Source organism: Lolium perenne, chromosome 6 (genome assembly GCF_019359855.2).
Source record: "Lolium perenne isolate Kyuss_39 chromosome 6, Kyuss_2.0, whole genome shotgun sequence".
Classification (NCBI taxonomy): Eukaryota; Viridiplantae; Streptophyta; class Magnoliopsida; order Poales; family Poaceae; genus Lolium; species Lolium perenne.
In genome coordinates, this window is record NC_067249.2 from 254,909,083 (window position 1) to 254,923,755 (window position 14,673).

General features: G+C 52.0%; 1 protein-coding gene across 1 annotated transcript; it reads right to left on the reverse strand.

The window, feature by feature from the left end:
- Positions 1-10,497: 10,497 nt before the first annotated feature.
- Positions 10,498-14,091, reverse strand: LOC127309780 (probable ubiquitin-conjugating enzyme E2 23). The gene is made up of 5 exons (XM_051340509.1): positions 12,598-14,091; positions 12,034-12,129; positions 11,505-11,873; positions 11,309-11,378; positions 10,498-11,231 (listed from the first exon to the last, which is right to left on the reverse strand). The coding sequence occupies exons 1-5, from the start codon at positions 14,089-14,091 to the stop codon at positions 10,498-10,500; spliced, it is 2,763 nt and encodes a 920-aa protein (XP_051196469.1).
- Positions 14,092-14,673: the final 582 nt, after the last annotated feature.

Below are 14,673 nucleotides of genomic sequence, written 5' to 3' on the forward strand. Positions count from 1 at the left end.
ATGCTGACCACTAATGCATATTTATCCGCGTAACGCTTGCGGACGGGAATTGACACCTAGGTTACGCGACTTGACGGATAAATTAAATCTAATGACATAAAAAATGCGAAGGGGGAGTCGGCAATTCAGCTCACCCTCGGCTGTAGAGGAAGTAGTCGAACAACCGGCGATGTCGACGGCCGTAGAGATGCGCCGCAAGATCCGGGGTCGTCACGCGGGGTGCTCACTACGGTACCTAGTTAAAATAATAAAAATTTGTCAATGCAAATTTCAATTTCCATTTCTATTCCTTCATTTTCATTTCAATTTACATTACAATTTCAATTTCAATTTCCAAATTCTTTACTTCATTTCAATTTCAATTTCAATTTGCAAATTCTATTTCAATTTGCAAATTTACAATTTGAATTCTATTTTCAATTTCAATTTCAATTTCAATTTCAATTTCAATTCAATTTCAATTTCAATTTGCAAATTGTTTACTTCATTTCAATTTCAATTTGCAAATTTACATTACATTACAATTACCTACCTAATTGCAAAAACTAAAAAGCGGAAAAAAAGAAACTTACCGGGGCAGCGAGGCTGCGGGACGGCGCGGTGGATGGCTGCGCGGGGACGGCGTGAGGGCAGGCGGCGGCGGCAGGAGGACGCGGCGTGCGGGCAGGCGCGGGCAGGAGGACGGCGGCGCGCGAGGGCGTGGCGCGGGCCGGGGAAGGGTGCGGCAGCGGCGGCGGCGCGGGCGTGGCGTGGCGCGGGCCGGGGAGGTGCGGCAGGCGGCGGCGCGCGGCGCGGCAGCGGCGGCGGTCGGGAAGGACGGCGGCGGCGCGGCAGGGCGGCGGCGGCGCGCGCGGGGGGAAGGGCGTGGGCGCGGGGGGAAGGGCGTTTGGGGATGAGGCAGGGCGGCCCGCGTCGACCCCACTTAAGTGGGGTTCTGTGCCGACGGCCAGCTTGTGCCGACGGTGACCGTCGGCACACCTTTTTTTTTATTTTTAGACTCTTTTTCTATTTGTATTATAGATGTGTGTATGCATCCATATATGTATATACATGTTTTTTTTATCAAAACTTCAAGCCAAGAATACCAAGGTTTAGGATTTACGGCTACACCGCACATGTTCTTCTCCTCGGTGCTCATCCATGCTCATTTATCGCCCGCTAAAATATATAGCCTAGTCCTTTCTAACCGTTCGAATTATTAGCTAGTGCATTAATTCAATATAATATAAGAGTCGGGAGGTCTCAAGTTCAACCCCGACTAACGCACTTTGTAATGTAAAAATGGTTGCGGACTCCTATCTATGCATGTTTGTTGTCTTCTAGTTAGACCTCCTTTGTCCATCCTCAAAGTGTGTCGACGGTTAGGTCATAGGTACATGTGCATGCCATGTGGACACACACAACTTTTGGGGCCATTCCCTAGGTCCGATGCTCGATTTCTGACGAAACCCTAGTTCTGTTGACCGCGCCATCTACCCCTTTGACTGCATCCCATCGGGGTTCCCCGGTGGCGTATGCCTACGTTTGAGCTTGGTTAGGTCATAGGTACATGTGGAAACAAGTACCATACCCTATGATCCCAAGGTTCTCTCCGGTTCACCTCCGAGGAGTTCCCCCTATACATGCAGACCGCCTAATTGTAGGAAGCCCATGTCCGAGAAGCCGGGCACACCCGGAGGGGGTAGCATTGGATATAGAACCATCTCAAATCACTTTTTTGCATGCCATGTGGACACACACAACTTTTGGGGCCATTCCCTAGGTCCGATGCTCGATTTCTGACGAAACCCTAGTTCTGTTGACCGCGCCGTCTACCCCTTTGACTGCATCCCATCGGGGTTCCCCCGGTGGGCGTATGCCTACGTTTGAGCTTGGTTAGGTCATAGGTACATGTGGAAACAAGTACCATACCCTATGATCCCAAGGTTCTCTCCGGTTCACCTCCGAGGGAGTTCCCCCTATACATGCGAGAATGCCGCCTAAGTGTAGGAACCCCATGTCCGAGAAGCCGGCACACCCGGAGGGTAGCATTGGATATAGAACCATCTCAAATCACTTTTTGCATGCCATGTGGACACACACAACTTTTGGGGCCATTCCCTAGGTCCGATGCTCGATTTCTCGACGAAACCCTAGTTGTTGACCGCGCCGTCTACCCCTTTGATCGCATCCCATCGGGGTTCCCCCTGGGCGTATGCCTACGTGTGAGCTTGGTTAGGTCATAGGTACATGTGGAAACAAGTACCATACCCTATGATCCCAAGGTTCTCTCCGGTTCACCTCCGAGGAGTTCCCCCTATACATGCAGACCGCCTAAGTGTAGGAACCCCATGTCCGAGAAGCCGGCACACCCGGAGGGGGTAGCATTGGATATAGAACCATCTCAAATCACTTTTGCATGCCATGTGGACACACACAACTTTTGGGGCCATTCCCTAGGTCCGATGCTCGATTTCGACGAAACCCTAGTTACGTTGACCGCGCCGTCTACCCCTTTGATCGCATCCCATCGGGTTCCCCCGGTGGGCGTATGCCTACGTTTGAGCTTGGTTAGGTCATAGGTACATGTGGAAACAAGTACCATACCCTATGATCCCAAGGTTCTCTCCGGTTCACCTCAGGGAGTTCCCCCTATACATGCAGACCGCCTAAGTGTAGGAACCCCATGTCCGAGAAGCCGGGCACACCCGAGGGGGTAGCATTGGATATAGAACCATCTCAAATCACTTTTTTGCATGCCATGTAGACACACACAACTTTTGGGGCCATTCCCTAGGTCCGATGCTCGATTTCGACGAAACCCTAGTTACGTTGACCGCGCCGTCTACCCCTTTGACTGCATCCCATCGGGGTTCCCCCGGTGGGCGTATGCCTACGTTTGAGCTTGGTTAGGTCATAGGTACATGTGGAAACAAGTACCATACCCTATGATCCCAAGGTTCTCTCCGGTTCACCTCCGAGGGAGTTCCCCCCATTAGAGTGATATTCTGCCTAAGTGTAGGAACCCCATGTCCGAGAAGCCGGGCACACCCGGAGGGTAGCATTGGATATAGAACCATCTCAAATCACTTTTGCATGCCATGTGGACACACACAACTTTTGGGGCCATTCCCTAGGTCCGATGCTCGATTTCTCGACGAAACCCTAGTTACGTTGGACCGCGTAGTCTACCCCTTTGATCGCATCCCATCGGGGTTCCCCGGTGGGCGTATGCCTACGTTTGAGCTTGGTTAGGTCATAGGTACATGTGGAAACAAGTACCATACCCTATGATCCCAAGGTTCTCTCCGGTTCACCTCAGGGGAGTTCCCCCTATACATGCAGAATCCGCCTAAGTGTAGGAACCCCATGTCCGAGAAGCCGGGCACACCGGAGGGGTAGCATTGGATATAGAACCATCTCAAATCACTTTTTTGCATGCCATGTGGACACACACAACTTTTGGGGCCATTCCCTAGGTCCGATGCTCGATTTACGACGAAACCCTAGTTACGGTTGACCGCGCCGCGTCTACCCCTTTGATCGCATCCCATCGGGGTTCCCCGGTGGGCGTATGCCTACGTTTGAGCTTGGTTAGGTCATAGGTACATGTGGAAACAAGTACCATACCCTATGATCCCAAGGTTCTCTCCGGTTCACCTCAGGGAGTTCCCCCTATACATGCGAATCCGCCTAAGTGTAGGAACCCCATGTCCGAGAAGCGGGCACACCGGAGGGTAGCATTGGATATAGAACCATCTCAAATCACTTTTTTGCATGCCATGTGGACACACACAACTTTTGGGGCCATTCCCTAGGTCCGATGCTCGATTTACGACGAAACCCTAGTTACGTTGACCGCGCCATCTACCCCTTTGATCGCATCCCATCGGGGTTCCCCGGTGGGCGTATGCCTACGTTTGAGCTTGGTTAGGTCATAGGTACATGTGGAAACAAGTACCATACCCTATGATCCCAAGGTTCTCTCCGGTTCACCTCCGAGGGAGTTCCCCCCTATACATGCAAAATCTGCCTAAGTGTAGGAACCCCATGTCCAAGAAGCCGGGCACACCCGGAGGGGGTAGCATTGGATATAGAACCATCTCAAATCACTTTTTTGCATGCCATGTGGACACACACAACTTTTGGGGCCATTCCCTAGGTCCGATGCTCGATTTCTGACGAAACCCTAGTTACGTTGACCGCGCCTCGTCTACCCCTTTGATCGCATCCCATCGGGGTTCCCCGGTGGGCGTATGCCTACGATTGAGCTTGGTTAGGTCATAGGTACATGTGGAAACAAGTACCATACCCTATGAGCGTTTTTGTCTCTCCGCTTCACCTCCGATGGAGTTCCCCCCTATACATGCAGAATCTGCCTAAGTGTAGGAACCCCATGTCCGAGAAGCCGGCACACCGGAGGAGTAGCATTGGATATAGAACCATCTCAAATCACTTTTTGCATGCCATGTGGACACACACAACTTTTGGGGCCATTCCCTAGGTCCGATGCTCGATTTCTCGACGAAACCCTAGTTACGTTGACCGCGCCGTCTACCCCTTTGATCGCATCCCATCGGGGTTCCCCGGTGGGCGTATGCCTACGTTTGAGCTTGGTTAGGTCATAGGTACATGTGGAAACAAGTATCATACCCTATGATCCCAAGGTTCTCTCCGGTTCACCTCAGGGAGTTCCCCCTATACATGCAGAATGCCTAAGTGTAGGAACCCCATGTCCGAGAAGCCGGGCACACCCGGAGGGGGTAGCATTGGATATAGAACCATCTCAAATCACTTTTTTGCATGCCATGTGGACACACACAACTTTTGGGGCCATTCCCTAGGTCCGATGCTCGATTTCTGACGAAACCCTAGTGAAGTTGACCGCGCCGTCTACACCTTTGATCGCATCCCATCGGGTTCCCCCGGTGGGCGTATGCCTACGTGTGAGCTTGGTTAGGTCATAGGTACATGTGGAAACAAGTACCATACCCTATGATCCCAAGGTTCTCTCCGGTTCACCTCCGAGGAGTTCCCCCTATACATGCAGAATGCCTAAGTGTAGGAACCCCATGTCCGAGAAGCGGGCACACCCGGAGGGGGTAGCATTGGATATAGAACCATCTCAAATCACTTTTTTGCATGACATGTGGACACACACAACTTTTGGGGCCATTCCCTAGGTCCGATGCTCGATTTCTGACGAAACCCTAGTTCTGTTGACCGCGCCGTCTACCCCTTTGACTGCATCCCATCGGGGTTCCCCCGGTGGGCGTATGCCTACGTTTGAGCTTGGTTAGGTCATAGGTACATGTGGAAACAAGTACCATACCCTATGATCCCAAGGTTCTCTCCGGTTCACCTCCGAGGGAGTTCCCCCCTATACATGCAGAATCTGCCTAAGTGTAGGAACCCCATGTCCGAGAAGCCGGGCACACCCGGAGGGGGTAGCATTGGATATAGAACCATCTCAAATCACTTTTTTGCATGCCATGTGGACACACACAACTTTTGGGGCCATTCCCTAGGTCCGATGCTCGATTTCTGACGAAACCCTAGTTCTGTTGACCGCGCCGTCTACCCCTTTGACTGCATCCCATCGGGGTTCCCCCGGTGGGCGTATGCCTACGTTTGAGCTTGGTTAGGTCATAGGTACATGTGGAAACAAGTACCATACCCTATGATCCCAAGGTTCTCTCCGGTTCACCTCCGAGGGAGTTCCCCCCTATACATGCAGAATCTGCCTAAGTGTAGGAACCCCATGTCCGAGAAGCCGGGCACACCGGAGGGGTAGCATTGGATATAGAACCATCTCAAATCACTTTTTTGCATGCCATGTGGACACACACAACTTTTGGGGCCATTCCCTAGGTCCAATGCTCGATTTCGACGAAACCCTAGTTACGGTGACCGCGCCGTCTACCCCTTTGATCGCATCCCATCGGGGGTTCCCCGGTGGGCGTATGCCTACGTTTGAGCTTGGTTAGGTCATAGGTACATGTGGAAACAAGTACCATACCCTATGATCCCAAGGTTCTCTCCGGTTCACCTCCGAGGGAGTTCCCCCCTATACATGCAGAATCTGCCTAAGTGTAGGAACCCCATGTCCGAGAAGCCGGGCACACCCGGAGGGTGTATCTTTGGATATAGAACCATCTCAAATCAGTTTATTGCATGCCATGTGGACACACACAACTTTTGGGGCCATTCCCTAGGTCCGATGCTCGATTTCGACGAAACCCTAGTTACGGTTGACCGCGCCGTCTACCCCTTTGATCGCATCCCATCGGGGTTCCCCGGTGGGCGTATGCCTACGTTTGAGCTTGGTTAGGTCATAGGTACATGTGGAAACAAGTACCATACCCTATGATCCCAAGGTTCTCTCCGGTTCACCTCCGAGGGAGTTTCCCCCTATACATGCGAGATGCGCCTAAGTGTAGGAACCCCATGTCCGAGAAGCCGGCACAACCGGAGGAGGGTAGCATTGGATATAGAACCATCTCAAATCACTTTTGCATGCCATGTGGACACACACAACTTTTGGGGCCATTCCCTAGGTCCGATGCTCGATTTACGACGAAACCCTAGTTACATTGACCGCGCCGTCTACCCCTTTGATCGCATCCCATCGGGGTCCCCCGGTGGGCGTATGCCTACGTTTGAGCTTGGTTAGGTCATAGGTACATGTGGAAACAAGTACCATACCCTATGATCCCAAGGTTCTCTCCGGTTCACCTCCGAGGGAGTTCCCCCCTATACATGCAGAATCTGCCTAAGTGTAGGAACCCCATGTCCGAGAAGCCGGGCACACACGGAGGGGGTAGCATTGGATCTAGAACCAGCTCACATCACTTTTTGCATGCCATGTGGACACACACAGCTTTTGGGGCCATTCCCTAGGTCCGATGCTCGATTTCCGACGAAACCCTAGTTACGTTGGATCGCGCCGTCTACCCCTTTGATCGCATCCCATCGGGGTTACGCCGGTGGGCGTATGCCTACGTTTGAGCTTGGTTAGGTCATAGGTACATGTGGAAACAAGTACCATACCCTATGATCCCAAGGTTCTCTCCGGTTCACCTCCGAGGGAGTTCCCCCCTATACATGCAGAATCTGCCTAAGTGTAGGAACCCCATGTCCGAGAAGCGGGCACACCGGAGGGGTAGCATTGGATATAGAACCATCTCAAATCACTTTTTGCATGCCATGTGGACACACACAACTTTTGGGGCCATTCCCTAGGTCCGATGCTCGATTTCTCGACGAAACCCTAGTTACGTTGACCGCGCCGTCTACCCCTTTGATCGCATCCCATCGGGGTTCCCCGGTGGGCGTATGCCTACGTTTGAGCTTGGTTAGGTCATAGGTACATGTGGAAACAAGTATCATACCCTATGATCCCAAGGTTCTCTCCGGTTCACCTCCGAGGAGTTCCCCCTATACATGCGAATGCGCCTAAGTGTAGGAACCCCATGTCCAGAAGCGGGCACACCCGGAGGGGGTAGCATTGGATATAGAACCATCTCAAATCACTTTTTTGCATGCCATGTGGACACACACAACTTTTGGGGCCATTCCCTAGGTCCGATGCTCGATTTCTGACGAAACCCTAGTTCTGTTGACCGCGCCGTCTACCCCTTTGACTGCATCCCATTGGGGTTCCCCCGGTGGGCGTATGCCTACGTTTGAGCTTGGTTAGGTCATAGGTACATGTGGAAACAAGTACCATACCCTATGATCCCAAGGTTCTCTCCGGTTCACCTCCGAGGGAGTTCCCCCCTATACATGCGAGAATGCCTAAGTGTAGGAACCCCATGTCCGAGAAGCCGGGCACACCCGGAGGGGGTAGCATTGGATATAGAACCATCTCAAATCACTTTTTTGCATGCCATGTGGACACACACAACTTTTGGGGCCATTCCCTAGGTCCGATGCTCGATTTCTGACGAAACCCTAGTTCTGTTGACCGCGCCGTCTACCCCTGTGATCGCATCCCATCGGGTTCCCCGGTGGGCGTATGCCTACGTTTAAGCTTGGTTAGGTCATAGGTACATGTGGAAACAAGTACCATACCCTATGATCCCAAGGTTCTCTCCGGTTCACCTCAGGGAGTTCCCCCTATACATGCGAATCCGCCTAAGTGTAGGAACCCCATGTCCGAGAAGCCGGGCACACCCGGGAGGGGGTAGCATTGGATATAGAACCATCTCAAATCACTTTTTGCATGCCATGTGGACACACACAACTTTTGGGGCCATTCCCTAGGTCCGATGCTCGATTTCTGACGAAACCCTAGTTCTGTTGACCGCGCCGTCTACCCCTTTGACTGCATCCCATCGGGGTTCCCCCGGTGGGCGTATGCCTACGTTTGAGCTTGGTTAGATCATAGGTACATGTGGAAACAAGTACCATACCCTATGATCCCAAGGTTCTCTCCGGTTCACCTCCGAGGGAGTTCCCCCCTATACATGCAGAATCTCTCCTGCCCTTTTTTTCCCGCCCACCCTTTTCCCGCTGCTTCTCTCCCGCCCTTTTTTCCCGCCCACCCTTTCCCGCTCCTTCTCTCCCGCCCTTTTTCCCGCCCACCCTTTCCCGCTGCTTCTCTCCCGCCCTTTTTTCCCGCCCACCCTTTCCCGCCCATTCTCTCCCGCCTTGTTTTCCCGCCGTTTCAGCCCCTCGTCGGCCTATATATAGCCATGGCTTCTCCACTAACAGCACCAGCAACATTTCTCCCTTCATCACTTCTCTCATCCAATAGAACCACAAAATCCTCTGAGCTGAGCTGCCGCTGAGATGGCTCCTCGTCGCCGTAGCAACACGGGCTTCATCGGCGTTCGCACTGCGGCTCGCGGGACATTTCGCGGCTGAAATCACCGCCGGTGGTACGCGTGTGTGGCTCGGCACCTTCTACACGAAGGAGGCTGCTGCCCGCGCATACGACGTTGCGGCTTGGAGGTTTGGCCGGCCGCGCCACGAAATGAACTTCCCGGAGGTCAGGTCTCTGACGGAAGCTCAGAGTCTCTCTGCGAGCCACTACTTCGCTCACGGGGTGAAGCGCGGCGGTGGGGGCTGGCCGGCGGCGGATTGATACCACCGAGGCGGACGAGCAGTTCATGGCACAGTGGCGCGAGACCATCCGGAGACGTCGAGGCAACGCGCGCATTACGGAAGGAGAAGCGGACGTACGGAGAGAGAGGAGGGCGGGAAAGCGGCAGAGGAAGGCCGAGGTTGAAGCAGAGTACGCCAAAGGAGAGGCGTCGACATGGGGGGAGAATGATGAATGGTGGTTGTGGAACCTCACAACCACCGCTTCAGAGGACACCCCCAGCGAGGATGAAGATTTCGACTTCTCTGATTAATATGTGTGTGTCGAGTCCGTGTGTCTAGCGGGTCATGTGTCGACCCAGTGTTCTTTAAAAGCTTTGGTTTGTGTGTGGGTCTAGTTCTTTAAGTGTTTTGGTTCATGTGTGTGGGTGTAGTTTCTTTAAGTGTTTTGCTTCCTCTGTGTGGGTGTAGTTCTTTAACTGTTTCGGTTCGTGTGTGGGTCTAGTTCTGTAAGCGCTTTGGTATGTGTGTGAGTCTAGTTATTTAAGTATTTTGTATCGTGTGTGGGTCTTAAGTATTTTGTATCGTGTGTGGGCCATTCACCCCCTCCGAGGTTCGATTTCTGGCGAAGGGGTTCTATACCGCCCTTATACATATATATAGGTTTCTCGCAAAGGGGTTCGCCAAAATAGCAGTGAGAAATAAATAAACAAAACAAATGATATGGATTAATAATTATATGGGTAATAATTATCTCTTTGATGCAAAAAAAAATAGGAAAAACCAAAAAATGTGCATAATTGGCTGTGCCGACGGCCGCCGTTGTGCCGTGGGTCACCGTCGGCACAGCATAAGGGGGACCCAAATCGATCGCTCTGCCGACGGCCGCCGTTGCGCCGTGGGCTACCGTCGGCACAAGCATGCGACGGCGCCGTGACAGTTTAACGGCTGGGCCCTCCTGTCAGATCGTGTACCGACGGTTGCAGATGTGCCGACGGTGACCTTCGGGCTCCACCTAGCTGTGCCGACGGCCGCGGTTGCGCCGAGGGTGGCCGTCGGTGTACCGTGCGTTGTGCCGACGGCCATGCTGTGCCGACGGTGAGCTCCGTCGCCGGTAGCTGGAGGCCTCTGTGCCGACGGCCCCGACATTTGGCCGTCGGCACATGGGCTGGCCGTCGGCACATGGAGTTTCTCCCGTAGTGGTGGGAGGCTCTGAACCGTCATCTAAAACATCCATGTACCGATATCCTGAAAGGCTGAAATTGCAACGGCTATTATTGAAACGAACATTTCATACCGCATAGTACATCAATACCTAGGGAAATAGAGGGAACAATTAATAAAGCTTGTGATTTACCTACTAAAAAAGATCTGAGCAATTAACAAGCATGATAATAATTGTGTGCATCAATCCGTGAAGACCCAGTACATACTCCATAAAGAAAAAGCACAAGTCTATACCACTCCATTTGTCTATTGAGTGGCGTTGAGAGATTGTGTCAACGAGACTCTCATCTTTTGGAACTCTTCGCACCCCTCGGCGCCGATCTCTATGAAGGCCGCCACGAGGCTTGGTATCACGTTGGCTAGAGCAAGCTTTAACCCGACCGAGCAAGACTGCTCCCTACCCACCATGGTGGCATTGGCGTCTCCCAAGACGTTTGCATTGACACATCCTTGATGGTATGCCTCGCATGTCCTGAGCACGAACCTCCCCCGACGGCGGAAGTGGTCCTTGACGAACGCCTCGAATTTTTGGGGCGGGCGCCGCAGTACGTGGAGCATGCTCCGGAGGGTGAGAAGATAAGCGTTCTCTCCGTAGGGCAACGCGTTGCGGCGGCCCTTTGGTGTACCAACCAAGGTCTCATAGCCAGCTTCATTGTAGTATGGTTGGTTGTTGAGGACGAGACCCTGGATAGAAACAAGGACTTGGAGGAGGCTCGACTCGGCCGGTAACCACACCTCAGTCCCCTCGCCATCCCATGTGTTGAGCAGGCTGAGGCACACATGGCCGGATTCGTAGAGGTTGGGATTGAGGCATAGACCAAAGGAGTGGTAGTACACCTGCGGTGGCACGGCTGGGTAGGACGACGGCAGCTGGAGGTCGAAGAAGAAGAGCCCGTCCTCGTATGGCGTTCCGCTCGCACCAACCATCACCGCACGCAGAAGATCCATGCGGTCCTCGAACCCTCGTACATAGATGGTCTCTGCAAACAAAGAAGTTTTCGGTTCGCAGTGGGCATGCGTGAATGGTGTAACCATGAAAATTATTTCCTACTGGTACCTGGCAAGTTATTCTCTAGAAGTTTCCATTCCTTTTGTACTGTCTTAGGCCAACTCTTTCCACGGCTAACCTGTATTTGGTGAAATAAACATAGCGTTGGTTATGCAGCGCATATTAAAAAAGAATAACTGACGTGCATATTAATTTTCAACTCATCAACCCAATGAACTGTTTTCCGATAAGAAGCAACAAATACCTCATCTGCGGTGTCAATATAATGGTGATCAGGAGGGATCTGCAGCACGTCAAAGTGTGAGAAACGGAAAGATTGGTCATCAGTGGTAGCATCTGTAGCATTCTTTTTCCCTCCGGATGCGTTGGTGGGTGCTCGGATGTTCTCCTTGGTGGGTGCAGGTAACCCCGAGATTGGGAACCATGACAGAGGCCACATCGTCAGGAACCCCTTACCCTGGGACAGCACTTCGCAGGCCAATCGGATCAGAGACCAGACGAAAGAACTGAACCGGCCTTTAAACATCGCTGACTGTAACAGGCCGTCTTCGTTGGATTCACCGCTGCCGCTTTCAGCATCGCCATCCTCTGCTGGGTTCATTGGATCATTGTCCTAGAATAATATAGCCGCATCAATTGGTGAATGCTCTTCTCCAGTAATAATTAGCTATAACAAGTACATATATATATAGACACTAGGAAATTGTCTGGTATCGAGCGTTCGTGCTTGGTACAAGTGCGTAGAAGTAGTAGAATGTTGGATAAGTAGATACCGTGCTGGATGAGTCGGTGTCGCTGTCCTCATCTGTTTTATCTTTTAGTTCCATGTAGTCCTCCTCATAGGCGACGACGATCTCATGGGGCAACACCTGCAGCATGCTCAATCAAGTCAACAATAGCTAATAAGCTCAGTGCATACATAGTGTAAAAACTAAAAAGGAAATCCATAGCAGAAGATATTTCAGGGGAATAAAAGAACATATTTAGAGTTTCAGTGTAGTTTGAAAAGGCCCTATATACATATATGATCATGTGACCTATATATATCTGCAAACAAATGAAAAAAATAACACTTATGCATGAACGGATATGTGTATCTGTGACAGAAAAGGTGCATGCATTATAGATCCACATAATTTGTGTATTTTCTGTAGCCTACAAATTACCATATTTGTTCACGGGATTTTACAGGTCACTTGTCGTCTATATGTAACCGTGCAAAGAATTCAATGATGTTTTCACACTTACGGTGCGCTAGCTTTTCAAAAAATCTGTAAGCTTCAAGGAGTCTAGGATAATTTTATGATATCCGCAACTGTAAAGGCACATACACGTACCGTTGAGATGCTACCGTCACCCCATTTGACTTGCACGTGGCCATCAGGAAGGTCAATAACACATCCCACCCAGGAAAGATTGGTGGGGGCAACGTTCTTCTCCGTCTTGCTCTGTGACTCTATTGATGTTTCACCGTCAGATGATCCTGACGGAAGGAGGCGAACAACAGTATCTCCTAGGTCAGTGGTGTCGCCAGGATGCAATTCTAAATCATAGGCGCTCACGATATCATTGCACTCGACCTCCCTAGCCCCGTTAGGGCATGCCGCCGCCTTGAACCATGACACATTTACTGTTTGGTTCTTGCAACAGACGGTCCTGACGACACCAACACGCCTAGCCGGTTTAGTACTACCATCTGAAGCAGTGTCATCGTTGACCGTTGCGCCGTCAAGAGATGCATTGTCAACCACATGGTAACCAGGGAGGAATTCTTGGTCGTTGATGTTGTTAAAAGGGACCACGGACTCCGATGGCACGCCATGTTGTTGTGTGCCGTCCTGCCACAGCACGTCAACATAGGTGCGGGTCTTGGCGACGGTCATGGGCAGCTCCACCTTATCCAAGCATGCGCCATGTTGTTGCTCCTCCTCCTCCTCTAGTTGAGGATCATGGGCAAAAGATGAATCACCATGCGTCGAACCTGGCTCGGTGAAGAAGCAGCGGTCAGCTGGCCCCCAGCCGAAATTGTTGTGAGCCACGCAGTAGAAGGTCAAGTCGCGAGGGTTCTGGTAGGCCGGAGGAGCAGATTCCTCGACGAGCCGCTGGTCGGTGCCGCAATGTGTGGACGCGATCCAGTGGACGAGGACGCTGGACATCTCCACCTTCACGACGGTGCCTACATCGCGGTCGGCGTTCCAGTGTCCATGAAGCCACCTGGCGTCTTTGAAAACACTACCAGCACTTCCGACCCGCTGCCCCGGGAAGAAACGACTGTTCTTCTGAGGGAGGTATTTCTCATAGTGGTATCCCGAAACTGTTTGTAGCATCTCGTTGCCCTCCGCGTCGGCGACAGTGCAGACGGCGCCATCGTCGAACGACACGTCGACGTCCACGGACACGTTGGAGACCTGGCCGAGCCACGGCCCGGAGACGACCAGGTCGCCGGGGCCGAGCGGCCTGACACGCCGCACGCGAGACGGCGACACGCCGCTGACGGTCTCTACCACTTCGCCGCGCTCGTCGAGCCTGACCAGGTCGAGCATGGTGGTGGCGCCGGTGATGGAACCGATCTGGCCGCCGACGTTGGACGCCGAAGCGACCACCTGGGCAATGTTCAGGTAGCTCCTGTCAATCACAGTGAGGTCGCTGGCCTTCTTGGTCACGGTGGAGTTGTCGAGGCAGAGAATATGGAACGTGGGGACCGGGGGAGAGGTGCCGTCTTCCTCCACCGCGGCGCCCTTGGCCTCAACTACGCCGCAGTCGAGCAGCCCGGGCCCGAAACTCACGAGGTCATGCTGATGGATGTCTGGACATGCCGTCGCGACGTCCATCTGAAGCTTTCCTCTGATTTTCGATCGACGTTCTCGTTAACTTTAGATCCCTGGTTGTAGAAGATCGATCCCTGGTTGTATTTTTGTTCAACTTATATATAGTAGACCGGGGTTCGGCTGGGTTATACACCTACGTAATACATAACGCACAAGATGATGTTTGTTTGTCGTGATCCAGCACATCTCTACAAATTAAGATGAACAAAAATACAAGGAAAGCTTGAGGTGAGTTCATTCCCCCAAAAAAAAAGGTTTAGGTGAGTTCAGTTTGGACTCTAAATAAAAAAAATCACCAAGGACATATACCGCGCATGCAACCGGCAGCTTTCATATCGGGTGTGAGGCCGCAAATTTTCACCATAGATGTTCTAGCTAGCGATAGGATGTCCGAATTAGCAAGGACGTCCAACATTTTCCATGAAATTGAGCCCTCGAATGGCCACCTGAGCGCTTCTCCTACGTTTTAAGCTCTCAAATTATATTTTCTACTTTAATAGCAATTCACAACCTTTTTTTCTCTTCAAATAGCTCATATTCTCCGCTGGTAGGAAGCGCGGATTGCCGCGTGCTTACCCGTCATAC